At 38.3% G+C, this 27,963-nt stretch overlaps 2 protein-coding genes across 2 annotated transcripts; one reads left to right on the top strand and one right to left on the bottom strand.

The window, feature by feature from the left end:
- The first annotated feature begins 4,968 nt into the window (after positions 1 to 4,968).
- On the top strand, positions 4,969 to 9,767 carry nsrp1 (nuclear speckle splicing regulatory protein 1). Its single transcript, XM_042499099.1, has 7 exons — positions 4,969 to 4,994; positions 6,121 to 6,205; positions 6,403 to 6,459; positions 6,594 to 6,722; positions 6,985 to 7,192; positions 7,425 to 7,527; positions 7,627 to 9,767. Exons 1-7 carry the CDS (start codon positions 4,975 to 4,977, stop codon positions 8,474 to 8,476), a joined length of 1,452 nt encoding a protein of 483 aa, XP_042355033.1. The 5' UTR covers positions 4,969 to 4,974; the 3' UTR covers positions 8,477 to 9,767.
- Positions 9,768 to 10,022: 255 nt separating this feature from the next.
- LOC121952757 (calpain-1 catalytic subunit-like) lies at positions 10,023 to 17,418 on the bottom strand. Its single transcript, XM_042499584.1, has 21 exons — positions 17,179 to 17,418; positions 16,933 to 17,020; positions 16,712 to 16,827; positions 15,540 to 15,673; positions 15,214 to 15,409; positions 15,059 to 15,133; positions 14,872 to 14,957; positions 14,656 to 14,727; positions 14,351 to 14,508; positions 14,066 to 14,223; positions 13,873 to 13,884; positions 13,557 to 13,759; positions 12,555 to 12,654; positions 12,382 to 12,453; positions 12,238 to 12,295; positions 12,048 to 12,103; positions 11,825 to 11,893; positions 11,586 to 11,664; positions 11,293 to 11,406; positions 10,974 to 11,026; positions 10,023 to 10,049 (listed from the first exon to the last, which is right to left on the bottom strand). The coding sequence occupies exons 1-21, from the start codon at positions 17,416 to 17,418 to the stop codon at positions 10,023 to 10,025; spliced, it is 2,166 nt and encodes a 721-aa protein (XP_042355518.1).
- Positions 17,419 to 27,963: the final 10,545 nt, after the last annotated feature.

Genomic DNA, 27,963 nt, shown 5'->3' with positions numbered 1-27,963 from the left:
CAACTTCTGCATCCGTCACATGATGCCATTGAGCCAAAAAGGACTTTTTCCCCCATACACTTACGATGGGAAGCAGACATATGTCAATCAGTAGATTTATTTTTGTGAGCGTTACAACTTCTATGAAATGACTCGTTTCACTGTTGAGATTCGATCCATTCAGACTGATAACAGCTCAAAAGTCAAGAGGAGTTGCAACATTCATTCATTTTTCCCCATTTAAAGTAGCAGAGCACTTAACTTGAAGAAGCCACTTTGGTAGGCTAAAATTAGCTGCTCAGCCAGAAGTCTCATGTGTGCTTGCTCTATGGGCCAAATGATGCAAAAGATCCAGTTAATTTACAACCAAAAAGTTAAACTTTTTGGCTTAATGCTTCACTGAATAACTTTGATAGAAATGAAGGGGGCCCTGCCTCTGATGCTGTATCCAATTCTCTTTATTCATTCATAGTAAATGCTCGTTGTCTTTCAAAATGCAGGCCCTAGATGTTCTGTAAAACTTTAATGTCTAAAGGTCCAAACAAACATACTCATGCTGACATTTAATAAGATTTGAATAGCTCTCTACAGAGCCACAGAAGACATTATATAAATGTTTTTACAGACTAGTGTTCCTTATCAGGTTGAGTAAACTGAGCTTGATTTGAAAATGTGATTAAATGCCCTTTTTAATTTTTTTTTTTTTTTTATCATAATAGGCTTTATCACACTTATAAGACAATGCATTTGCATAAATGACATGTCTACCGATTATTATTATGTAAACTATCAATATGATATATCGATACAAAGAGATGTGACCTCAAGTCTCGAGGCACAAGTCAATACCAATATAACTCACAATTATTGCCAACAGATGCCACTATATCTGACACATTGGACCTTTAAGGCTGCAGTTCAGAAAAGATGAGAGGCCTGTCTTCTTATAAGTTATCAGCCAGGAGTCATAGGTTGTTTTGTGTACATATGTATATGAGTGTCAGCGACTTGGGTGCAGTATAGACAAAGGGAAAAACATCAGGTAACATTTCATGACTCGTGAAGTGCAGCCTCCCTGTCTGAACCTGTACTGCTACACTGTTATCTTCGCTGCCTGAGGGCACAGATCAGGGAAAGCATCAGATGCCACAAAACCACACTCTTAAATGTGAAGTGTGTGTCATCAACGCACGCAACACAACCCAGATATCTGTGCATGCAGGTGTGCATGCATCTACATCATGCATCTCTATCTGTGCGTGCATGTATGAACAGATGCACCAGTACTTGCTGGTTGCTCAACAGCTGTAACTATCTTTACAGCTGGTGGACAACCTGGTTTCTCCACCCTTTCCTGCCACACAAAAGTAATACTATAAGACCGAAGTTCCAAACCTTGATTCAGAGGTCAGGAGCCACGGACAAAACTGAACAAAAAAAGCTCAGCTATAACTTAAATAATTCACCGTATCGGCTTGTTGTCATCAGCAGTGTTTTTTCCACATCATAGACAAAAATAGGAAGAATGTATCATATATAACATTATTTGTTCAATCCCTTCACATTTTTCACCTTACAGTGCCTTGCGAAAGTATTCGGCCCCCTTGAACCTTTCAACCTTTCACCACATTTCAGGCTTCAAACATAAAGAAATAAAATTTTAATTTTTTGTCAAGAATCAACAACAAGTGGGACACAATCGTGAAGTGGAACGAAATTTATTGGATAATTTAAACTTTTTTAACAAATAAAAAACTGAAAAGTGGGGCGTGCAATATTATTTGGCCCCTTTACTTTCAATGCAGCAAACTCACTCCAGAAGTTCAGTGAGGATCTCTGAATGATCCAATGTTGTCCTAAATGACTGATGATGATAAATAGAATCCACCTGTGTGTAATCAAGTCTCCGTATAAATATGATAAATAGAATCCACCTGTGTGTAATCAAGTCTCCGTATAAATGCACCTGCTCTGTGATAGTCTCAGGGTTCTGTTTAAAGCGCAGAGAGCATCATGAAGACCAAGGAACACACCAGGCAGGTCCGAGATACTGTTGTGGAGAAGTTTAAAGCCGGATTTGGATACAAAAAGATTTCCCAAGCTTTAAACATCTCAAGGAGCACTGTGCAAGCAATCATATTGAAATGGAAGGAGTATCAGACCACTGCAAATCTACCAAGACCCGGCCGTCCCTCCAAACTTTCATCTCAAACAAGGAGAAAACTGATCAGAGATGCAGCCAAGAGGCCCATGATCACTCTGGATGAACTGCAGAGATCTACAGCTGAGGTAGGAGAGTCTGTCCATTGGACAACAATCAGTCGTACACTGCACAAATCTGGCCTTTATGGAAGAGTGGCAAGAAGAAAGCCATTTCTCAAAGATATCCATAAAAAGTCTCGTTTAAAGTTTGCCACAAGCCACCTGGGAGACACACCAAACATGTGGAAGAAGGTGCTCTGGTCAGATGAAACCAAAATCGAACTTTTTGGCCACAATGCAAAACGATATGTTTGGCGTAAAAGCAATACAGCTCATCACCCTGAACACACCATCCCCACTGTCAAACATGGTGGTGGCAGCATCATGGTTTGGGCCTGCTTTTCTTCAGCAGGGACAGGGAAGATGGTTAAAATTGACGGGAAGATGGATGGAGCCAAATACAGGACCATTCTGGAAGAAAACCTGTTGGAGTCTGCACAAGACCTGAGACTGGGACGGAGATTTATCTTCCAACAGGACAATGATCCAAAACATAAAGCCAAATCTACAATGGAATGGTTCACAAATAAACGTATCCAGGTGTTAGAATGGCCAAGTCAAAGTCCAGACCTGAATCCAATCGAGAATCTGTGGAAAGAGCTGAAGACTGCTGTTCACAAACGCTCTCCATCCAACCTCACTGTGCTCGAGCTGTTTTGCAAGGAAGAATGGGCAAGAATTTCAGTCTCTCGATGTGCAAAACTGATAGAAACATACCCCAAGCGACTTGCAGCTGTAATTGGAGCAAAAGGTGGCGCTACAAAGTATTAACGCAAGGGGGCCAAATAATATTGCACGCCCCACTTTTCAGTTTTTTATTTGTTAAAAAAGTTTAAATTACTCAATAAATTTCATTCCACTTCACGATTGTGTCCCACTTGTTGTTGTTTCTTGACAAAAAATTTAAATTTGATATCTTTATGTTTGAAGCCTGAAATGTGGCGAAAGGTTGCAAGGTTCAAGGGGGCCGAATACTTTCGCAAGGCACTGTAAGTCTTCTATTTAAAGTGTCTATCCATCAGTTCATGTATCCTTTTGTCAGTCTACCAATCAATTTATCTTTCCACACATCCCACAGCTCATTTTGTCATCACTCCATCGTTTCACCCATCCATCAGGCAGCTTTGGTCGTTCTGTTTGTACCACAGGGATTAGTGAGAGGCCAGAGATGAGATGAGATGGAGATTACGACAGAGATAATGGTGTTTGGATTTAGAGTCAGAGGCAGTGGGAATTCAAAGCTGCAGCTTTAATCACAGGTGAGCCACGTGCTCTCTGATCTGATTTAGGAGAATGACATACCACAGGTTTAGAACAGCGCGGCTGACAACACTGAAAATAACAAACAACATGAGCGAATAACATGAGATCAGTTTATTTGCTTTACAGTAGCCACAGCAGCAGAATAAAAATTCCTGTAAACTTATATTATATGCTTTGATTTGTGGTCATTGTGGTGACTGGTTCCAAACCTGAATGTGAGGACCCCTTCAGTGGGTCACGAAATGAACTTCAAGGGTTGCAGGATGATTACAAAATAAGGAAATATAATAAAACAAAATTTTCCTAGAATTATGTATATTTTTATTTTGATTTTAATTATCATTTAATTTTTTAAATATTGTGTAGTTTTACCCCATCAGTCCTCTAAATCCTATTCAAATAGGACTCTTATAGAGGAAAATCACTCTTTGACTTTTCTGCTCTCAACACCTACAGATATATACCCTGTGATGAGAAATACTGAATAGACATGTTTAGTAAAATAAAAAAATAGGGAGCCACTAACATGTTAAATGCTGCTAACTCTTTAAAAATGTTTTAACATTGTCCTATGTGTTTTGAAAGGGATCATTTGCCCAAGAGTTGAGTGAATTTCCAGCAAGATGAACTGTTAACATGAAAAGCATCCAAACAAGAGCTGCAATGTTTTCACACATCTGCACAGTCATTTTGCTTTTGCACTTAGTCCATAGGCCCAAAATATAAAGATGACATATAATTGAATAATGTGCCTCAAATTCAAGAAGTGTACATTCCCCCAGTAGTCAAATTTTGTTATCCTCAAATTCATCAGAGTTTACAGATATCTCACAGATTTGAAGCCCAACTTCTGTTTGCAGGCTAAGGAGAACATTTCGACATTGAATTTTCTGAATTTAAAAATTAAAACTTTATGTTTGCTGTGGAGCAGAAGGTTACTTGGATTGATTAATTAATTATGCTACTGTCTGATCAATGAGGTGGACATTTTGGAGCAATAGCGTCATCTGTTGGTAACAAAAACAATGCTTTAACCACTGTAAGGCTTTACAGGTAGGCCTATAAATACAGCACGCACACACACACACACACACACGCACACACACACACACTAAAACGTTATCTATGACATTATTCTCTTACTATTATTATTGTTATTCATTTTTCTATTGACCAAAGACGCCCTGCCAATGGTCAGTGATAGGATAACTCACTTTTTTTCTCCATCATGATCATCTAACACTTGCTTCTGTGTCAGTGGAAGTCCGCATATTCGTAACAAGCTGACAAACCAATGTTTAGTGATTTGAGACAATTATCAAAGTATTAAAAAATATAAGTAGCAGTCATATGTGCGGAGGTAATATAAACATGGCTTCTTACCTGTAAATATGGCAGGGACTGTTATGTATGAATTTCAGGAAATACTGTGTTGAATCTGTCGCGCTCGTTCGCAGTCACTAGAGCAACATGGCGGTCCCTACAAAACAGTAAGTAGCTAACCAGCTAACGTGATTATAATAATGTGTAAATAAGTAAAAACAGACTGTTTTACATGGTTTGTGGTTGTAGTTGTAGTTATGATAAAGAGGTTAATGTACCATAGAAGTCGTTGTGTTACAGCTCATGGTTATTTGTAAAAACGGTGGTTCGCCCCCTGCTGCTCCTGAAGCTATCTAACGATACGCTAACGTTATGCTAACCCCGCTAATAAAGCAGCTAGTGAATGTTTACAAAACTAGAGCCATTTTTGTCTGTGTAATACTTACGATTTTAAGTTTTTCATACCTGCCATGTACTTATCAACTCGCTCTTAATTTTACCAGAAAGATCTTATTTTTTTTTTTTTTCTATTTAGGCCAATGACAAACTAACAGGGAGAGTTTCAAAGCTAATGTCAGTCATTCAAACTGTATTCAGCTGTTTGGTAGGTTTCGCGTAAGCCTTAGACTTTTTAGTTTCTTTCATTGTTGCACGACGTATTGCAGTAGTGAGCTTAACCTTATGTTAGCCCACAATCGCCTGTCTCATAAACAAGTTAACAAACCATAATTTAACCGTCTGAAACCTGAGTAAATTGGCTCGATTTCTTGAAAAACATGGGGAGAAGGAAGTGAGCAACATAACAAGACATGGCCCATAAAATAGCAAGAAATTAGTTACAAGATTAGTAACAAGTTTCAAAAATATTACCTGAAAATAAGAGAGAAAAGTGCTGAAAAAAATACAAATGTAAGTAGAATTATTATAAATACAGTTTTCTGGACGTGTTCTTTTTCCTAGCCTTTTTTCCCTTTCAGTAAAACCAACAATTTTTCAGGTCATTTTCTTGTTCCTTTTAGTCATCAATTTATGGGACGTTTCTAGCCATGTTGCTCACTGCCTTTTCCACATGTTTTCGAAAGAAATCAAACCAATTTGCTCAGGTTTCAAAGGGTTAAACAACTTGTAAAAGACACTGAATACAGCACAAGAAAACTGATGTCAATTCAGGTTTTAAAGGGTTAAATAAGACTGCCCTTGCTACTGGAAAGCAAGTAGGTTCTTTGCAAATTGCTGACATGCAGGATTTTGCCAGTCTGGGTTTAAGAAGACTTGTTGCCTGATTGTCCACAGGTATGGGCTGATCTTGCCTCAGAAGAAAGGAGTTTCAAAGACCCTGCAGAAACACTCAGTGTTTGGAGATGACTCAGATGATGAGGTAGGTAGACTTTTCGATTTACTAAAAGCTGGACAATAGAATGTGCCTTTTGTCACTCACCAATCACTGCATGTGATTTTTGGTTATTCCCGCTATTATGGAAACTGGACAAAAAAACCAAAAACTTACCCAGTTCTCGTTTGGCAGTCTAGCAGACTTCTGTCCAAATTCAATGAATATGTTTTTTTCTTCCTCAGACCACAGTTGGAGAGAGTCTGCAGAAAGAAGCAGTCAAAAAGAAGATGATGAAGCAGGTGAGAGGAAGACTTTGTGACTTAATTTTATTATTATCATCAATGTTATTGTTATGTATTTATATAACCTTTATTATATTATTACCTTTACAAATACATTTTCATTTCTCTGGTGTTTCTCTCTCTGTCTCAAGACACGTTTGGAGATGCACAAGGCCTTGGAGCAGGACAGCACTGTATATGACTATGATGCTGTGTATGATGACATTCAAAAACAGAGACTTGAGAGCAACAAAAAAATTCTGGGAGGCGTTGACAAAAAGGTAATAAATGTGGAACACGTGTATAGCTGTAATTGTCAGCATTGGGATTTCAAAGTGATCTAACGGTTAGAAAGACTGTGCAGCATGCACTAAAATATGTTAGAGCGACACACTGATTCCCTAGGCTGTGGTGCTGCTTTTTTGGCAGTATTGAGTTCTGACATCCTAACGGTGAAAAAAAGGCAAAATGTGAGCTTGAACTTTCTCGTGATTATGAACTTAACTTAATAATGCTCTGTTTGTCTGTGCCTCTTTGTTACAGCCAAAGTATATCCACCAGTTAATGAAAGCAGTCGAGGACCGAAAGAAAGAACAAGAACGAAGGGAAGAAAGGAAGATCCAGAAGGAAAGAGAGGCAGAGGGAGAGAAATTTGCAGATAAAGAAGCTTACGTTACTTCAGCCTACAAGCAAAAACTGCAGGAGCAGAAGGAGGAGCAGGAGAGAGAGAAGAGAGAAGCAGCGATGGAAGGTTAGACAAATACTCTACAACAGATATCTTATTTAAAGCATGAAAACTTCAGCTCAGTTAAGGTGTCTTAACTAGATTCCTTCAAGAATGTTTGTGCCAGTGGGCTTTGGAGAGGTATCTCCTTCTTTAGGGCACAAAAAGGATGACTTAAGGAAAAAGACTTTAAAATGTTTTGGAAAAGTGGATACTTTATATTAAACAATGTAAATTATTATTTTTTTGTTTTGTTCAGCGGCTTTGGATGTGAAGAAACAAAAAGACCTAAGCGGCTTCTACAGGCACCTGCTGAATCAGACTGTAGGAGAGGAGGAGATACCGGATCGCTCAGCAAACAAGTCAGTCATAGCTCCACTTTACATTCGTCAACACAACAAGCACATACATTTCAAAAATATTCAGAGCCTTTGTTTGTATCTTTGTTTTTCTCTCCAAAGAACTCAAACCTCAAAGATTTCAAAAGACACAGAGAGGACTTCGCCTTCACCTCATGACAATATCCCAAGTTCATGCAGTGACAGTGAGGAGGTTCATGAGCAGAAGTCTGGGTTTAGTAAGCCTGGGGCAGGCTCCGCTCACTCAAAACGTCAATACAGACAGAGGTCACCCTCATCGGGGAGCGGAGAAGAGAAAGAGAGAGAGAAGGAGAGAGACAGACATAAGAAGAGCCACAGAGATCAAGACAGAGACAGAGGACGGGACAGAGACAGAGAAAGAGACAGAGAAAGAGAAAGAGACAGAGACAGAGATAGGGACAGAGATAGAGACCGAAACAGGGGAAGGGAACGGGATGACAGGCACGGAGGAAGACGAGATGACAGGGATAGAAGGAAAGACAGGGACAGAGACAGAGACCGAGGCAAAGACGATGACAGAAGCAGAGGCAAGGATACAGACAGGGAGGACAGGCATGGGAAGAGGGAGAGGAGCCCTAAAGAAAGAGAGAGGTATAAGAATGGCGAAAGAGAGAAGAGGAGGAATCCAGATGAAGACAAGCAGAAGGACAAAGATAATGAAGAAGAGAAGGAGAGAAAGAAGGAACCAGAGAAGGAGAAGGCAATGAGGAGAGAAGAAAAAGATCCAGAAAAGAAGGAAGCAGTCGGAGAGCACGGAAATGAAGATGTACAGAAAAAGGAAGGCAAGGAGAAAGAGGGCACGGAGGAGAAGGCGAACAAGTTTGCAAAGCGCAGCACGGATCAGACTGTGAGTTCAGCCAGAGACCGGTACATGGCCAGACAGATGGCACGCTCGGCCTGCAAGACTTACATAGAGAAGGAGGAGGACTGATAGCTGTGCAGCACAAAGCACACACATCCCTGACCTGCACACAACCTTTATCTCTGTTAAGAGGATACAGCTAATGTTAATGTTATTTTTTTAACAAATCCCATAAAAAGCCCAAAATGAATGACTTGTAGGGTTCCCACATCATGGAAAAAAAAATCACAATCTTATGTTCCAGGCCTGGAAAAGTCATTTGTAAAAATTATTAAAAGTTTTGTAAATGTCACAAAATTTTGTTGTGCCTAATAAAATTAATTGTTACAGTAACCTTCCGGGGATAACCTTCCAAATAATGTAACCTAACGGCAAATTCATTTTCTGTACGTGGTGCACGGGTCAACTTAGAGCAGCAGCACGATATATCGTTTCGGCATCGACTTCGTGGCACACAATAGTCGAATTGAAGGGCTCTCTCCCTACATGCTTCAGTCTTCCCTTAATCCAGAGCAGGTACTCTACCTCATGCCAACATTTTTACTTCTGCAGGTTTTCCATATCAAAGCAACCAGACACAACCAGCTGTCCCAGCTGAGTAAACACTTATTTTCACTCATTTTTGTCATACAAAAAGCAAAAATGTACCTAAAAAAAGACTAACAATCAAGCTTATACACAAAGTACTAAAGTCAGGGTAACTTATCTCCAAAGACAAACAAAGTGACAGTAATGCCACTTTTTGTGCAGTTGAGCCACTCTTAATCATCATCGGGGGAATTCCATCACTGCGACAGCCCTAATGTGGAATTGACTCATTATAAACCACAAGTGACCATGTTTATTGGAATACAACTATCACATCAATAATGGCTTATTGATGTGATAGTTTTGGACAACAGTTGAGGTAGCTGTGACAATAATAAGTAATGGAGAGAGTAATCAGGTTTGGGGTACACAGACTCGTTTTTAGGATCTATTTTAATCTTTTTATGGGATTTGTTGACAATAAAAATATTGAATATTGACCTTAACCTGTAACTGCTGACTCCACCATACACTGCAGTACTCAGGTTTAAACAGCAGAGTGTGCTCATGGTCTTTAGTGATGAGAGAGAGAACTGGACTTTTTTTTCCCCTTTGATTTATTATTGTGAAATAAAAACACTGATTTGTAAATATAAGTTTTGACAGAGAGCCCTTTGTAATATTACACAGAAGAATGAGTGTATATAGTAAATCTTATTAACTGGGAAGAAGTTCAGAACTAAATGATGAGCCAGTGATGTTGTGTTTGTTAGTTTGGGTTTTGTATGTTTCTGATGTACTCAGTGATGAGTTAATAAAATCATTTCTGATCCCCGCTTTCTTCTGTTGCTTTGTGTTTGTGCTGCCACTGTCACTCACAATCTGATGTCAAAATGTGTGCAAGAATGAAGATTTCAGCTCACAATTCCACATTTCATGAGGTAACATTTACTTCACCAATGTGATCACACAAATGTGTTACAGCTTTACAGGTTTTGCGCAGGAAGACATTAGTTCTAATTAAAGCAGCGTTTGGTTGCAGGATTCTTCTCTTGTGCGTCTCCTGCGTTCCTGTGTCAGCTTCAGTTTAGCTGTACAGGAAGGAGTTGGACCACTGAAACAAAAAAAAGCAGTTCGTAAATCTTAAATCTCTAATGCTCTTATTGACTTATTTCTACACAGAATGGGACACACACTACAGTGGTGGATGTTATTTAGTCAATTTACTCAAGCACCGTACTTTTTCCACTTAATGCTTCTTAATACACCTAGAACACTACATTTCAGAGGGAAGTACGATCCTTTTTACTCCACTACATTAACCCCTTGAAATCTGAGCAAATTTGCTTGATTTCTTTTTAAAACACAGAGAGAAGGCAATGAGCAAATTAACAAGAAATGACCCAAAAATTAGCAAGAAATTTGTAAAACGTTGTAAGAAAGTTACCTGAAATAAGCACAAAAAAAGGGAAAGAAAAGTAACAGAACAAAAACAGAAAATAACTAAACTAAAATAAAGTTTGAAAAAAATAATAAATATAAATAGCAATATTCTTTCTGTAATCAAATTTTAAATAATTGTAAATATAGTTTTCTTAATATTTTCCTCTGGTCACTTGATAATTTTCTTTTCTTTTTTTTCAGCTAATTTTCAGATTTTCTTCTTACCATTTATTTATTTTTGCAATTTGTGGGACATTTCATACCAAGCTGCTGATTGCCTTTTTTAATTTTTTTTTTTTTTTTTTTTTAAACCAAGAAAAACCCCTATTTCAAGTTTTAAAATACTTGCAAAAGGCATCTAAACGCTGTGCAGGAAAAAATTCTGTCCATCCAGGTTTTTAAGGGTTAAATTGTCAACTTTATCTTCAAGTAATTTTTAAGTTTTAAGCTAAAACATGATGTGCTCACAAAACATGATGCAATGTTAGAGAAAAAAACTGTCAAACAACTAGGCAACATTACAACTGTAAAATGCTATGTATACATTACTGTAATTAGCAATAATCCAATAAATTGGTAACTAATTATAACTTGCCTCATCCCAGGTGAAGTTGATCACCCCATCAGATGATTTTCCACTGAAAACATCTGTAAAGAAAAATAAATATCACATTTTAAAAGCAACATATAAGTAAAAATATTTTTATATGGAGAAATACATAAGCTGCAATACAGGCCACAGTGGTAATCTGACATAACATGATGTGCATTTGAGATTTCATATTTGAGGATTCAAGCTAGGTTAAGTTCTTTCGCCCCGCTGCCCTCTTCATTCTGACCAAATAAAAACCTTTTTTATGGTGTTTATTTGTTCATTTTTCAAAAAAGTGATGTGATAGGTGATTGTTGCTCACTTGAAGCCTTGTCCAGGCGTAACATGAGAGTGATGAAATTCTCCATGTTGGTGCTTGAGGAGTCTGAAAAACGGAACATCAGCAGTCTCACCAAGATGTCGTCCACATCCATCCCTGGAGAAAGTGACAAGTACTCCAGTTACACTCACAAATATGAAGCACGTATCCAAACAAAGGGCATGCTGACTGTCATCTACTATATGTAATACACTGCCTATGTATAAGTACCTCATGCAGTCGTTACTAAAAAAATTGAACTATCCCTTTAGGTTTTGATTATGTTTAACTGGTACCTGCAGACTCGATTGCCCTCTGGAGCTCATAGTCAGACAGGGATCCACTCTGGTTCAAATCTGAGCGATGAAAGAGTTTCTGCAAAAAGGGATTAAACTCCATTTAGAAACAAAGAGCTCTTGAAGTGTGTATGTCATCATCAGAAAGTCCACAGTTTTGAAAGAATTATTTTTAGTGAATAATTGAGGTGATGAATAAAATATGTCTTCATTGATCATGCCCATATTTGCTGCATTACCTTGTATTGACTTATCTTCTCCCAGAGAGTTGAGAATTCAGTGAAGGTCATTGTCATCCTTTTGTCGATCTTTGTACGTTAAGAACCAAAATTGGATCAAAATGTAATAATTTAACTCCTGAAAAGAATGCATCCATTTTGATTTTCTGGCATGCTTTGTAGGACAAGAAAAGCAGCAAAACATGGTGAAGCATTTGAATTGTTCTTTTTCTTTTTAGGATACATCCACAGAGACTATCATGCTCTTGCAGGTATCCAAACCAAAGCCGTTCCAGCCGCCTGTGAATGGTTAACACAGGAAATTTAAATGCCCAAGGTAACTCAGCTGGTGGTGAAACCACCAAAAGATTTCATGATTCACAAAAAATGAATTACAAATGTTCACAAAGCACACGTGATATAAATCAACTCACCATGAGGGAAGTTGTCATTCAGGAGCCTCTGAAGCTGTCTGGGTTTCAGCTCACCGTACTAACAACAGAAAGTGTGACCGATTGATATCAGGAAAAAAAATTGGACAGGCAGATGAAGGAGTGAAAAAGGAAAGATCTGCACACCTGATTAGCGTAGCGGTTAAACATGGTACGGATGGGACTGGTGTCGTCCTTATCGTCTTTCTCTTTTGGAGGCTTCAGATGAAAAGTTCAAAGATTTGACATGAAATTGGTTAACTAAATTTGATCTCTTTAACTTAAAGCTGAAGTATGTACTATATTATTTTGTTCCATACCTCGGGAAGAATCAGGTTCTCCTCCTCTTCGTGGTCATGATCGTGGTCATGATCGTGGTCATGATCATGGTCATGATCATGGTCATCTTCATCATGGGGGCTGGGACCAGATCAGACAATTTTACTTTAGCTGCTATTTTAACTTTAAAGCTACTTTAACTGCTAATTTAGCTGCCAACTGCGGGCAGTACAACAAGCTGCAAGACAATGTGGACAAACTATTAAATTATGAGATTGTTTTGGAGAACGTGATGGCAAACCAAAGTCATGACATGCTTATTTTACACCCCAAAAAACATAGATCCTAAATAATACAGCAAGGACCTGACCTCAGTATCTTAAATCATAGCTTTGACTCTGATCCAGTGTTAACACTGCAGCTTTAAAGCTCTTCTCTGCTTGAAAATTACATGCCCAAAATGAAAGTATTTCTCTAAAACTGCCAGGTCTATGTAAATAATTTTGGTATCAAAATAAATTTAACACTGGGGAGATTTACTGCAGGTGTGTACACATCAGTATAGATGTTACTGGGCCAGATTAAATTAAGAAATAACACAGTATAAATAAAAGATTTTATCGCCGCCTATCAAAACTTTACACTTTCAATGTGAACATCCTTTAAAAATCATGCAGTTGCAGCCCAAAACCTCCACAACATAAAATGTGAAGCAGAGCTAATTCAGAGAGGCTTTAGTGGAGAGATGTTTAGGCAAAACCTCCAGTTGGCCGTTTTAGGCACAATTGTGTACCATCAGTGCACCCCAAATAACGCAAAACTCATTTGAAGTCATTAAAAGTATTAATTCTGTCTAAAAACAATTTTTTTGGCTTTATTAATATGTCACTCAATCAGTTTGTGTTCCCATTCATAGAAAACCTGAATTATTATTGAACCAATGGTCTGGAGTCAGCATGTTATCACTTTCAGCCATCAGACAGGGACACAAAGCATGAAATCAGTGTTCTAATATACAATATATGTTGAATATTTATTTTTACCTGATCTTAGTCTCAGCCTTGGAGTAGACAGTGAGAACGAACTCTGCAGACATGTAGGGTTTCATGGTGGAGGGGATGATCACGTACTCTCCAGGCTCCAGACTGTGCCGCTCAATCAGATCCCTTTTGTTGGTGTAAAGCTGTCTTTGCTTCACAGGATAGTTTCTGTTGAAGAAGGAGGACCTCAGGCGTCCTTTTGGTGTCTGGAAAGGATGTTTATTTAATGTAATGAAACGGCTTCCTAAGCATTAAATTGTTTTATTTGGGTAATTTAAATGTGGAATTTGCACATTTGGGGTGTGATATTTGCTCTTACCCCTGGTGGAATCTGTTGGATATGAAATGGGAAGAAAAAAAAGTCATTTTACAGTTTTCAGATAAGTCAATAAAGCTTGTCACAGGAATAGCCTAAAATAAAGACTGTTTCATGATTTTAATACTTGCTAATTGGTATTTTGCATCATTTATCATGATTTAATACTTAATGAACAAGGAGTCAGGATGCAAACCTTAAAGATGGTAAGTCCAATTGGGTAGGAGTCTTCCCTTTTGCGATGCTTCTGCTGAGGTTTCTGCATCAGAGAGAGGAAGATGTTTTTGTCTTCCTGCTCCTCTCTGTCGATTTTAGTCACCTCCATGCGGAACTGAGGATTGGTCTCAAAAGTAGCTACAGGAGATGCAAAACATTAAAAAGATGAAACTTCAGAGACATTTTTTTACCCTTGCACACATAAAAGACGCAATAAGCATTTTGTCCTTGCAGTTTTTGTTTAAGGTAAAACAGTTCAGCTCACTGTAAGATAAGTTGCCGCCTGCAGATTTCCCTGCTACCCAGCTGCCATCATAAACCATGCACTTCCACTGGCAGGTGAGGTCGCCGTCAATAAAGTTGGGGTTCTCACAGCAGATGGTCAAGTCGGCGAAATTGTGACAGAAGTCCTCCAACTCAATCCTAAAAGACCAAAATACCCAAATGACACAATAGGCTAGGGGCAGATGTCAACCATTTGTTTGAGGGAGCCAAATTTGACCTGTAAATGTTTTATAAGAAAGGAAGTACAATTGTCACTTCACAGGGACTTTAATGTAGCTAATTTACCAGAACTCCCCATCGTGGCGGTCAAAACACTTCTCCCGATCCTCTGGGCTTACTCTATTCCACATGTCAGACCTGAGCACAAGAGGAAAATACATTTATTCTCGGATATTTTTCTTCACATTAAAATAATAAGTCTTCAGTTGTCCTGCGGTGTTTGCATTTTTTTTTATTGCTGTAACATGCACATATGGCTGGAAGAATGAATAATTCAAGTACTTGTCACTCCACTTTCCGTTCCACTCTTGTCTGCCCCAAGGGTTCATGACTCGCACCAGTTTCACTTTGGAGCCATAATATTCAACCTGAAGATGAAGTAATAAATTGACAAATCAGAAACAAAATAACGCTTCAAAGACTTCTAACTTTTCTTCTTGTTTGCCACGTATGCACACATTGAATGTACCTCAGTGACTGCTGTAACAGAATAGGCATGTTGATCCACAATTCCATTTTGCGCCACACTGTTCACAATCCCACCCTGAAAACAGACAAAACAGTTAAATCACACCAGTGACTAATTTTTCCAAATAAAAATTTCCCCAAGAAATCTGTTCTTACCCCTCTTGAGGGAGCAGTCCCGCAGCAAATCATGGAATTGCAATCGGTGGCTCTGCTCAGTGAGTCCCACAGCTCCATATCATGGCCTGACTTGTGGGCATTCTGAAGTTCATAAGTCATATGCACGCCTCCACTGAAATCCTTGCAGGCCTCTGATGGCATCCCAGCATGCAGGTCTGCATACGAACCACACACTCTGAAAAAACAGAATTAGAATAGAATATAATTTAGCTAATGTAACATTTTACTCCTGGATTCTGGTGTTTGTGCCACAACAATGACCCAGGGAAGTGTTTTATATGAGGGTGAGTGGGTTGGTTTCATACTTGGCGTATGCTTTCTCCATCAGAGGACCCCAGAACTCATTTCCACTGTTGGATCGCACAGATAGTAGCTGCTTGTTGAATGTTGGCAGATGGTCATCGATGACAACATCCACCCACTTGCCGAACCTCCAGAACTGATGCAGAAAGGCCGAGGGAGAATTATAAGTTAACTGATGGCCAGAGTAAAAGCATTGTTTTTAAAGGTCCAGTGTGTAGGATTTAATTACATCTAGCAGTAAGGTTGTAGAACTAAAACTCCCCCTGTGTGCAAAGCGTGTAGGAGAATTTCAGTCAGCAGCCTCTTTTACTCCACCAGAAATATCACACCGCCTCGCCATTCTGTGTAAAAGGTATGATCACAGAATAGCGGGACAGAGTTATCTTGCCTTTAAGCCCCCAAAGGAGTTGGCAACAGCATGTAAACAGTGTCTGCATGAACAGGACAGCCACCCGGGCAGGACTGTGGGTGGCAGGTGTGACGTTTTGACAACGTGTTCCGTGTGCGACCCACTGCGGGTGATTTAAAAACCAGCTAGGAGCAGTTAGCAGCTATACAGCAGCCGTAAATGTCTGCAAAGAGAAGGCAATGAGACTCGTAAGCTCCTTACCCTTCCAGCATCAGACTAGATCAGCCCCCATATAACAGAGAAGGCAAATGATTGTTACTGCCATGGAAACACCATTGTTATCGTTAATAAAGTGCTGCAGATGTGTATGTTACATGTCACACTAGAGGCCGACGCTGTTGCTGTTGTGTTACATGCTACACCCATCATGTCTCTTTGAGTTATGCAGTAGCGCAATGCAGTCTATAATTACACAATGGCATGGTGCAGCTGTTGTTTGGTTCCATGTCAAAATGCAAAGGAAGCATAAAGACGGGACTTCCTATCAGCACTATAGCACAGTCTCTGTGTCAAAAGGTCGAATATTTGATTTGGCCACTCTGGGCTACTGTAGAACAACACAGTGGACTCCATGGAAGAGGGCATGCTCTGTATGTACATATAAACATTTAAAGATAAAGAAAACACAATGATTCTCATTTTCAGGTGGTTAGGAACTCATGAGAAAGTAGTAATTACTATAATATACCATTTATGGCTACAGATGCCCCTAAATCCTACACGCTGGACCTTTTACACACTTAGTATGTATCAATAAGTCTTTACCCTGAAGTGAAATATCCCTGCGTAGTTCTCGAAGGTCTGATCCATAGGCACAACTTGCACCATCAGGCCTTTGTGGAATGTCAGTGCGGACATTGCAGCCAGAAACCAACAGTTACCTGGCAAATTATTGAACAAATCAAGCATCGCCACATAAATCAAATTTTTACCAAAGCAAGGTGTTGATGTTGTGTCTTTAACTAAAAAAACAGATCCTTGCTTACCCACATTGCCTTGACCAAAGTCAAAGCGTGAGGCTCCTTTTGTGCAGAAAACAGGCTCTTCGCTGCGGTTTTGTGCTTTCAAGATGTCCTAGACAATGCAACAAAGGAAATAAATCAGATGTGCAATAGCATTTAAAAACACATAAAAAAAATCACAATGTAAAAATGTGCATTCCTCTGCTGTACAAAAACATATATGTGATTGATTAACAAGAGGAGGTAAAAACATATTTGAGAGTATTTTACCGCTGGTCGAAGCCACTCCACTTGGGCTTCATGCCTCCAGCTCAGATCAGGCACGTCTCCCAGAGATCGGTTGTCAGGTGGGAAGGTGCTGTCCACAAACAGATTACGTCTGCGCAGGTAGGTATCTTTCAGCTGCACATAGTCTTGGTTGTTGAACTTGGCAGGGTTGGAGGAGCTCCCCTCGCTGCCATCTTGGTAACGCAAGTTGATGACAGAGGTGCAGTTTCCAGATGGAGCCATGTTGACGAGAGACTTCAGACTCTGATACAAAAAGAGAAACAAAATTAGAGAATGCAGATTTTAATTTTAAAAGCAGCATTTCATGGATGGCGATAATTACCTGCGAGACAGCTACAACCAATCGCTGCTTCTCATATGAGAAGTGACTTGGAGGTGTCCAGTCGTGTGTTTGCAGCGGAATATCCTTCATTTATATACACCTGGTCTTACATAAGGCTGGCCTCAGACCCACCCCCTAAGTACGTATAGAAAAGCTAAAATGGCAGGGTAGCTGACAGGTTTCTGGTTTTAGGCCTTTAAATCATCCCCTGCAGTCAAATAGCACCTGAAATTCTCACTGAATCCTGTCAGACCTGCTAAACTGCACTGTTTTCTCAACCATGGTAATCACGCAATTTTTCTTGAAGTTGTCTGTTCTGTTTTTTTTTTTTTGCTTTTTTTTGCTTTATTTGTTTTGTTATTTTGTTTTGCTTTTTAATGTACCTTTCTATTGTTACTGTACTCTTTCTAATAAAGGCAAAAAGACAAAAACAATGTTTGAAAAAAAATCATATACAAACTATCATTCATAACGTGGTTTTATATTTGTTTATTATTACTATTATTATTATTATTATTATTATTATTATTATTTTTAAATCTATCAGTTGTTTCAAACATTTTCATTTCCTTTTCAAATATTCCACAGAGGATTAACTCCTTTGTCTCTTACACGTCCTTTTTTTGCATTTGTTCTAATCAGTCTAATTTAAGTGAACATGACCAATTAGTTTTGTCTTTGATAGCTAATCTGTTGCATGTTTCAAGTCTTATTTGAATAAATAAATGAATAAATTAAAGAAAGAAACAATAGGATTGGCTCGGTTATCTCTCTCAAACTGCTGAATCACCTTGAATATTTAAAGGTCAATCATCAGTGACATTGTGTCATATCTTATGAGATCTGCCTCAAATATTTTTTAACCAGCAAAACACAAAAAACAAAGTATGAAAACAACAAGATCTGTCTCTGATTGTAAGTTAAGGATGTATGTCAAATCTAATCATGTATGGTTATGTAATGTACAGTAAGATTTCACTGTTTTCACAACAGATCCAAGGATTTTCCAAAAGGGGGGCCTTTGGGGGACTTTACATCTGCTCTGCACTATAATTGTGGGATAACTGAGACTCGCCTTGCGGGAAAGTACAGTATGTTCCTGAGAACTATAATGCACAGAAAGATGGGACGAGATATCTTTTGTCAATGTCAAGCCGGTTTTAGACGGGACAACTTAATTTACTGTATTCTGCTGAATATTTATGCACCAATTCTTGCTTCCTGTTCTGCATCAATTTACAGTGTTAGTGTCTTTAATTTTGTCAAAAAAAGGCTTTTGTCACATGCATGTACATTTACCTGTTCCCCACATTTCCCAAGAAATCTATGCCTATGAACATAACGGCAGTGATGGAGCTTTACATTATATTAGAAGCTTCATTAATAAGTGAATCAGAGCTGCTGTAAGAGATTGCATTACAGATACACTGATTTACTTTTATAGTGCACGCCTCCTCTGGGACCCTGCAGCACTCTCATTGGATGTAATGTCGATTTACTGTTGCAGGATTAATGCACTAACAAAAGCATGTAGATATTAGAATTGATGTCACTATACCTTCACACCTGTTGCCAAAAAAATGTGCACTCTGTCAGCAAGTCTTGACATGTGACAGTAATTATCTCGGCATGTTCTTTTTCAGATTTTTTTCTTTCATTTACATGCTTGCTGTTGCCCTGCAGACAAAAGGTGTCAAGGCGAGATATATGTGAGACGGCGTCAATGAAAGTGGCTCAAAATTTGCATATAGTGCTGCAGTGCTGCAGGCTATCCCGTAATCACAAGGATTTGACACATAAAACAGTTCACAAAGGGAGTACAGAAGTGGTATTTGTGCAAACCATAAACAAGGAATTATGTTTATTGCATAACTTTTATTGCTTGAATCTTCGGCTAGCTTTATAAACATGAGGAGGTAGAAAAACAAGTGCAGACATATTGCCTTTTAAAAATCTTTTGCCTGCAAGCAATATCAAGTGGGTGCTGTTTTCTATGTTCCCTCACAAGACTGACATCACAACTGTACACAGAAGCAGCTTTTTTTTTATTATTATCATTATTTCTTCCATCAGCTCCTGACATGTCAGCATATGTGTCTGCACTTTCTTTGCTGAGAGACCGTATGGATGTAAATCTGCCTAAGTAAAGGTAGATGTAAGAGTTGCCCTTTGGACAAATTCCTTCAAGACGAGATATTGACACGCAATGCTTAAAACAAGCTTTTATAGTGAGTCCTCTCGCATAACGCACATTTTCTTTCAGAACTATTGTGTAAAGAAGTGCACAGAGGAGCCACGAGTAATTATTGGCTTTGAATAAGTGCTTTAGCAAAAATGCTGAAATACTGAACAAAATTTAAAGCAAAGTCAGAAAGTACAGATGAGCAAAGATGCAAGTGCAAGAATCTGCATTGAATAAACACAATTTAAGGTGTGCTTTTGATTGTAGGCTTCAGTCTGAAGCTTTTCTCTCTCTCATTCTAATTACATTCTTACTTGTGGTTATAAGAATTAAAAGTGTGACAAGTGCCAGCAACGTCTGCCAACTTTACTTCCTAGGTGTGGCTCTAACATAATGTTTTGTCAATTCCTAAAGTACTCACTATGTAATCACTTAAGCCTTTAGGAAATTAAGCAAAAGCATACAAAAGAATCACACTATATGTGCTTAGTCTTGTTTATTCTGTTAACTCACCTGTTGCCATGGTTTATATTTGCATGTCCATGCAATGAAGATATATTAAAAGTAATACGTAATAAACCTCATGCAATATGCATGTTGTTTCTTGGTTTGCTATAGGATTATGCAATGAATGTTTTTGCACCAACAATCAGCATATTTTTTATTTTGTCTGGTCATTTTGTACGCAGTGCACACTAAAGGAATACATAAAAACAAAATATTATAGAGATACAACTGGTGCTTAACTTTCTTTACATTGTTTCATTTGAGAAATAACAATTTACTAAAGAATGATTGATGGTTACATGCAATTACACAGAATACCAAGTTTGCTCCAATAAGAGTCAAAACACAATTTTACTGAACCTGCTGCTTGAATAGTAATTTCTGCAATTTGAATGTTTACATCATCTACACAGATTACTGACAGCTCTAATACACATTGATTATGGAGTGATGGTAATTACTAATTATCTAACAGACTATAAAACCATTTTTTTGCTGAAAAACTTAAGCAAACCTGCCCCAGCTGAATCATCACATGCAACACGGAGAGCTTATGTGACAGGATCTGCATTCTTTGCAAACAAAATAGTTCAAGACACACCAAAAACAATGAACACAGGTTCCAACTGGTTTTAAGCCATGTTACCAACGTGGTTCTACGGGTGACAATCGGCCAATCCACCACTTTGTCCCAGACTGATATATGTAAAGAACTACTGAATGGACCGGATGGACTCTTAACACAAGTCAGCTCTGTTTATTTTAACAATGGAGAAAACGTTTTAAGGATTTTAAAAATGGGTCTGTGCATTATGTCACTGAAAAACATTTGCAGTGATATGGGTTGAAGTGAAGAGCTCAGATAGTTCTCACTGTCACTGGAGTCGTCATTAAGTATCTGCCATGTTAGACTGGTGCTGACTGTAAGTGATGAAGCAGCAGCAGGCTAAAACAGGTTAAAAGCCTTTACGGTGATCTGATGGATGAATTTGGTGCAGGAGAAACAATCGTCTGAAACTGTTTCTCACAGTTAGGGAAGGGATATGCCTCTTAATCCAAATAAAATATTACACCTGAAAATGTTCATTTTATGCTAATTTTCAGGTTCATTTTCAGAAGGAGTGAGATTGGGTTTGGTTAAAATTATCAGGGTAAGCTAATCAGGGGCAAAGTAAGGTAAATAAGGACAGGACATGCCTTCGCCATCCTGGAAAATGCAAATTTGCATCTGAAATTTTTTTTTATACAGTGAGAGGAAGTAAAGACATATTTTCCATCTTTGTAAACAGTCTATGAGCCAAGCAAACCTATCAGTGATTTATTTGTTGTCTTGTTGGATTCATATGTGCAGGAAATAATCAAAACTTCCCCAACTTTTAGAAACTCAATCAGTTCTCGCGACTCCCTGAACTCAAGTTTTATCAAGTTTTGCTGTTTCTATACTGTCAAATGCTACCAAACTATTTGTGGGGAATGATTATTTTACTATCACCCGCAGGCAAATTTCCTAAACCACACATTAGAAACTGCCCTTGTTGCACTTCTGTCAGTTCTACTCAGCAATCAGCCGATTTGCCTCAGGCATCATCGATCACATGTCATGTAGCTGTACACACCTGCTTGACTTCTGTCACAGTGAAGGCATCATGGTCCAGCAGACCAGCCTGATGATCAATGGGGATCTACCTGTAAGTGACATAGGTAGCCACCTAGGGCACCATCCAGGTGGGGGACTCCAAAAATGCCTCCCACCTCCAATTTCTTTTTCAAAAAAACTGAAGGGAAATGACGGAGTAGAGTGTATGTTGAGAGTATTAGAGCAAGAGAAAATGAAAAGGCAAAGGCCATCTGTGGCACAGTTCAAAACTAGAAGAAGACAAAATTTGCAAATTTGCACATACCTTTTTTCTTTTGTTTAAGGCTGCCGAATTTGTTGGTTTCCTGCAATTATGTCTCTGTAAGATCCATATGTCCTGAAACAAATAAAGAGGCACCACTTAACATAGCCCAGAAACCTCAGAAATGTATACGTGACTGCCAGCTATGGTGTTGACTTTTGTTAAGTTATAAACTACTTCATAAAAATGTTTTCAACACTCTTGACAAAGACAACTTGATCAATGAATAACATTTCTAATTGTAAATTCTTTGATTATTATTTTAAACAAAACAATGAAAAAGAGAGAAAAAAAAACAAATTTTACTTGGCTGATTATTTACAAAAAGTACACATGTAAATATCACAGCAGAAAGCTTTTCCAAACCTGGTGAAATCTGAAACAGGGACCTTCATGCAATAACAAGTCCTCTCCAAAATGTCAAAAGAGACAGAGGGCGATTAGTACTCAATCATATGATTACTTCTATCACTTAGTTTATTGACAGACAAATAAAGATTACTTGAGGATGAAATGAAATCTCCCAAATTTATCTTTGAAGCTTTGATCCGGAGACACCACTTGTGTCAGATATTATTTGTGAAGAGTCAGTGCCCACACAGGTGAATGCAACCAGCACTTGCCTGCAGGCAGTCACACAGCACATTGCACACTGTCAGAGCTTAAAAATAATTCAAATACCTTCTTTCGAGAGGCCTGTATTTGCATGTGGGAGAACATGTATGTTTACAGATGACTGTCAGCTTGAGAGAGTAAGTCAGATTTGACAGAATACTCCTTTCACAATAATAACAAAACAAGTTTTAAACTAAAGGCTCCTCTGTCTGAACACTAAAGACTCATCAGACACAAAACAGGACAGAGAAATCTTTGTCATGTAAAACAACCAAAACTATGAACTAGAAAATGATTGTGTTTGTGTAGGATCCAGAGTAAGAAGCCAGAGTGTCTGCAGGTCGATTAAAGGCATTAAATTCAGTTTTATAAATATTATGCCTTTAAAATCTTTAGTTTTACATTTGAATTTGTGAGGTCTTAATTCCCACAAATATGTTATCCAATTCAATTTGTCAGTCTTTTAACATATTTATTTATGTAACTTTAGCTTATCTTTTATACTTACCTGCAATACTTGAATAAGAAAAAAAAATTATTGGTCTTAAATGTAATTAAACATTGTCTTAAAAAAAGGTCTTACCCTGACTTTAAGTGTCCAAAAACCTACCTATAGACACCCTGGAAGCTGGTTGAGAAAATGGGTTTTAAAAATGTTAGCTACTTAAACCTTCAAAATGAAGACAAGGGCCAGTTGCACACTCAAAAATCTCTGAGGAACAACTTAAAGGTGTCCCATAAGTTTCTGTTCACATGCAGGATTTCTCAGCTAAACACAATGGAAAGCTAAAATTGAAAGATTTGCACTGTTTACATCCCTGTTGCTAGCAGTCTTCTTTCCTGCATTTATGTAAATTGTAAATGGACTTGCATTTGTATAGCGCTTCTTGTTTAACTGCTCAAAGCACTTTGACGCTACCTGTCACATTCACACACTCGTGGCTCAAGCTACCGTGCAAGGTGCTACCTGCTATTCAGTTTTTATACACAATCACACATCAGTGGCACAGTATCTTGTCCCTGGATACTTTGACTGGACGGGAGGAGCTCGAATCAAACCACCAACCTTTTGAATAGAGGACAATCCACTCTACTGAGCCACAGCCACTCCAGACATCTCAAGAGATGTTTTGATTATTGATGCATAACCAGCTGTAGATCAGAGGAATAGTGTGAGGCTGCGTGCATTAAAATCATCTTTATATGCATGCATACGCATCCTTGTGCTTGTGTATGATACAAACAAAAAGGGATCACATAAAGACACTGCTCTGTAGCACCACAAATGGTTAAACACTCCACAAGGTGCCTTTAAGAGACCCAATCAACAGTCAGTGCCAATACATTATTGTGAACATAAACAGGTTTGTATTTAACAGCATGTTGCAGTTTTAGGATAATGTATGACTGAATGTATAATACAACTGCTCATTGCAGGAGGGTGAATGATTATGATACCTTGGTATAAGATACTGTATATATTGTTTGTTTATGTCGTCCTCTGTGCTTATTTCCTTCATCTTCATCCTGCACGTTTTTGTACTTATTTATTAATATAGTTTATTTTGCACAGTTATCTTGATATTTTGCTATCCCTTTGCTGCTGCAATGTTGGAAATTTCCCCACTGTGGGACTAATAAAGGATTATCTTATCTTGTCTTATCTTGGTGCACTGGGTCCTGAACCCCACTAGGGATCGCCAAAGCTTCATGGGAATATGCAAGGCCTTCTTAATTTTAAGGGGCATTATAAAACTTTTTATTTACATCTTTAGTAGACCTATATCTCATCATTTAATTCATACAGTGATGAAAATAAATCAAATTGTCATTTTTTTTAGATGATTATTCAAGATATAAACGTAAAAAGATCTAACAGCATAAGGACATAGTGAAGGCTTAAAGGCTTATTGGGTTAATTGTACAGTTTATCAATTTATTTGGACTTAAAATGTTATGCATTAAATATAATATGAAATATAAAGAAAATATTTAACTTAAGTCAACAGTCAGCAGGGAATAATCATGACTCTCCCTTCTCCAAACTGTAAAACTCAATCAGTTCTCTCCAAGGGCTGAACACACTGACTTTGAAGGGTTCCTCATCCTTGAAGAGCATGAACAGAAGTTGCCCTTTTTGAACCTGTAAAGATTATAATTCAGACATTCCCTTTTATTAATGTATGTATCTACTTAGGCTTTACTGCATGTATAACCTATATTATTTCTTTCATGCAAAAATATATATCAAATAATTATTTGTTCACCTGTAATGGCACCTGTTTAGAATAAAGGATGACGATATCAGATTAGAGACTTTGCTATCTATATGAATCGCCAATATACAATAAAATTCAGCACAATGACCGTGCACATGTTCACAGATCAGGGACCGAGGCACGAACATGAACATCACTGACTTTGTAGATCATGAACCCCATGGCATGGTATTTAACTTTGCTGCAATATTCCTCATCAGGCTGCTACAGCAGAGACGGTAAGACGTTTTTGTTCTTCTCATTCACAGTGAGACAGAGGTACTGTGGATTTGTCAAGAACTCCTCTGAGGAAAAATATGAGGTAGTTACAGCAGTTACAGAAATGTCAAAGACAAAGTCAACAAGCCAAAGTCAAAAGTTCTTTGTCATATAATGAAACAACAAAAGAGCGCAGCATCTGTAAAATAACTCTTAAAAGATAGTAAGAAATAGCAATCAATCAATCAATAAATACATAAAATAAAAAAAAAAAAAAGGACTTTTACCTTGGCCTTGTTGACATTGTCTATAACATTATGCAAATAATGGAATGAATGTGTCATTTTTCTTATGAGCCTCAGTTGTTTAAGATATCTAGCTGAACTTTGGCCGAGTAACTGGATTTCTCCAGATGCAGAAAGGTGTGTGTGAGGTTACGGTAAACGCAGTACTCTTGTCACATTCACACACACATTCACACACTTTGGAGGGTCTGCCCTGGAACAGAGGCTTAACCAGCTCAATCACACCGACTCTTGGGCGAGTATTTTTTTAACCTGGCCAAAGTGACCAATGTTGCCACAATAAAACTGACTCAAATACGGAGATAGCAATGTTCACCCATGCTTTTGCCTGTCTACCAATTTGGTCCAAATTGAACAATCTCAAACACTATTGGAAAGATAAAGGAAAGCAGATTTCCCAAGGCTTTTTAAATAAACTGGAAAAAACTCCAAAATGATAAATGTAGAAATACTGCTTAAACAGTTTGGTAAATCATGCTAAAGGAGCTGTATAATGACATTTGGAGCAATTACGGTCCAGTGCGTTGGTTTTAGTGGGGTATGTTTTTGTTTATTATCACCTAAAAATTAAGTTAAGCTAACTGTTGCTGTTGCTAGTGGTGTTTGCACTTTGCAGCCATCTGCGTGCAGACAACCTGAAACAGACTAAAAGTCGCATACAGCTCCTTTAACTTTTAGTTATTGCTTTTTGATTGATTGATTGACTGATTTACCAGATTTCTCCACCGTTCTTCACTTTCAGACACTCCTCCCAGACCTTGTCACTCACAGTTTCCCGCAATGCTGACCTGAAACAAAATCACAATTGCTCATTCATATAATGAAAGCAGGAGTCATATAGATAGAGCTGTACTGTTAGCTATACGCAGATAACACTACTTAACTCCAGTCTCAGTTCCACTTTTTTCGCCCCCATGGGTCCAGATTCTCACCAGATTCACCTTCTTCCCCTCACTCTGTTAAATAAATCATGAACAATCACCTTGGTTATATTTGAAAACTTTTTTGTTTTGTTTTAACAAACATCTTCAAATGATGCACAGTCAGAGATGAGACAGTAAAAGAAGAACAAAAGCATTCAGCGTCAGCAGGTCTTATATAAAAGGCAATCACACATCCGTCAGGTACAAACCTGCCTGACTCCTGTCACAGCAAAGGCATGAAATTCCACCAAACTTTTCAGAGATTTCTTTTCCTTTCTCCTGAAACAGATCAATTTCACAAGTTTACAATGGACGATTATCATTATTAACATCTGTATCTCAACTTCTGTCTTTTCACCTCTCCATAAGTCCCACATCCCATCACAGTTTTGCACTGGACGGCTCTGTTCATGACATCCCAGAGTGTCAGGTGGACTTTTGGACAGCGTGTAGGTCATGTGCACCGCCCGCTAAAGTCCTCAAATGCCTCAGGTGGGTTGCCAGCGATCATGTCACCATAAGATCCACAAACCCTGAAGCAAAACATAAACAGGCACTTTTTAATGTAGCAAATGCAAATTATTAAGTTTATCTGGATCTATTTTTCAAAAAAATTAGATTTCAACCACAACAACAAAAAAAGCAGAGACTTAATTCCAAAGCCTAACAGTGGAAGAAAATCTAACTTGGCTGATGTTTTGGCCTCAGATTTTTGGGTATTGACAGTAATTTCAGTGTACAGTGTGCATAAATGAGCACATACTTGGCATACGCTTTCTCTAGCAGGGGAGCCCAGAACTCCAGGAAAGCCAGGAAACTGAGTTTTTTTTGTTGCGTGTTGGCAACAAGTCATTGATGACAACACCCCCCCATTTTCCAAATCTCCAAAACTTCATCAGGGATAGGAGGCATTGTAATTAGTAGAAAGTTATATACAGGGTCCCAAAAAAATTTCCTGGACAAATTTAAAAAAACTTCTGTGACTTTTTTCAAGACCTCTTTTCATGACCATTCGCAACATATAACAAGAACTGTGGAGTTTATTCCAAATGTCTATATTCTTGTAATATATTATGTTTTTTTTTTGCCTGTTGGTTAACTTGTCATGTCGGCGAGCAGTAGCCGAGGTATCTGAAATGAGAAAAACCAATTGCTTGACAGCTTTCAGGTAAAACAGAATTCAGTAATTTAAGAAAAAATGACACGCAAATGCAGCATTTACCTGTTCAAGTTGGATTCTTAAAACCGTTGGGAAGCAGAAACGCAGTGACTGAAGACGAAATCATGCAGTTTAATTATTTCCATGGACTGAATACCAGAAATAACACACCTGCTGCAAACAAGTGTTTGCAGGCTCAGTGCAGAGGGAGTCAACACCCATAATTTGGCAAAAACTGTCTGAATTTAAGCCATCACATTGCACTACATGCCTGCAACACAAAGGATTCAATCTCAAAATCTTCAGTGATTCCAGACAACTTCAAAACTGAAGCAAGACACACAAACATTTAGCGGCAGACAGATCAAAGACCTTTGCA

The sequence above is a fragment of the Plectropomus leopardus genome, chromosome 13, assembly GCF_008729295.1.
Source record: "Plectropomus leopardus isolate mb chromosome 13, YSFRI_Pleo_2.0, whole genome shotgun sequence".
In the NCBI taxonomy this organism is placed as follows: Eukaryota; Metazoa; Chordata; class Actinopteri; order Perciformes; family Serranidae; genus Plectropomus; species Plectropomus leopardus.
The sequence above is the reverse complement of the archived record's forward strand: the minus strand, read 5'-3'. Positions and strand labels throughout refer to the sequence as shown.

Bases quoted from the DNA above. Each gene is read 5' to 3' on its own strand.
- nsrp1 (XM_042499099.1), top strand. From the start codon at position 4,975: ATGGCGGTCCCTACAAAACA. The intron at 6,206-6,402 runs GTAGGTAGACTT...TTTCTTCCTCAG, and splicing joins GAGATGACTCAGATGATGAG to ACCACAGTTGGAGAGAGTCT. The intron at 7,528-7,626 runs GTCAGTCATAGC...TTCTCTCCAAAG, and splicing joins CCGGATCGCTCAGCAAACAA to AACTCAAACCTCAAAGATTT.
- LOC121952757 (XM_042499584.1), bottom strand. From the start codon at position 17,418: ATGGCTCCATCTGGAAACTGCACCTCTGTCATCAACTTGCGTTACCAA. The intron at 12,655-13,556 runs GTAAAAATAAAT...ATCTGGTCCCAG, and splicing joins AAGGCTGAGACTAAGATCAG to CCCCCATGATGAAGATGACC. The intron at 12,454-12,554 runs GTATGGAACAAA...TTTCATCTGAAG, and splicing joins AGAACCTGATTCTTCCCGAG to CCTCCAAAAGAGAAAGACGA.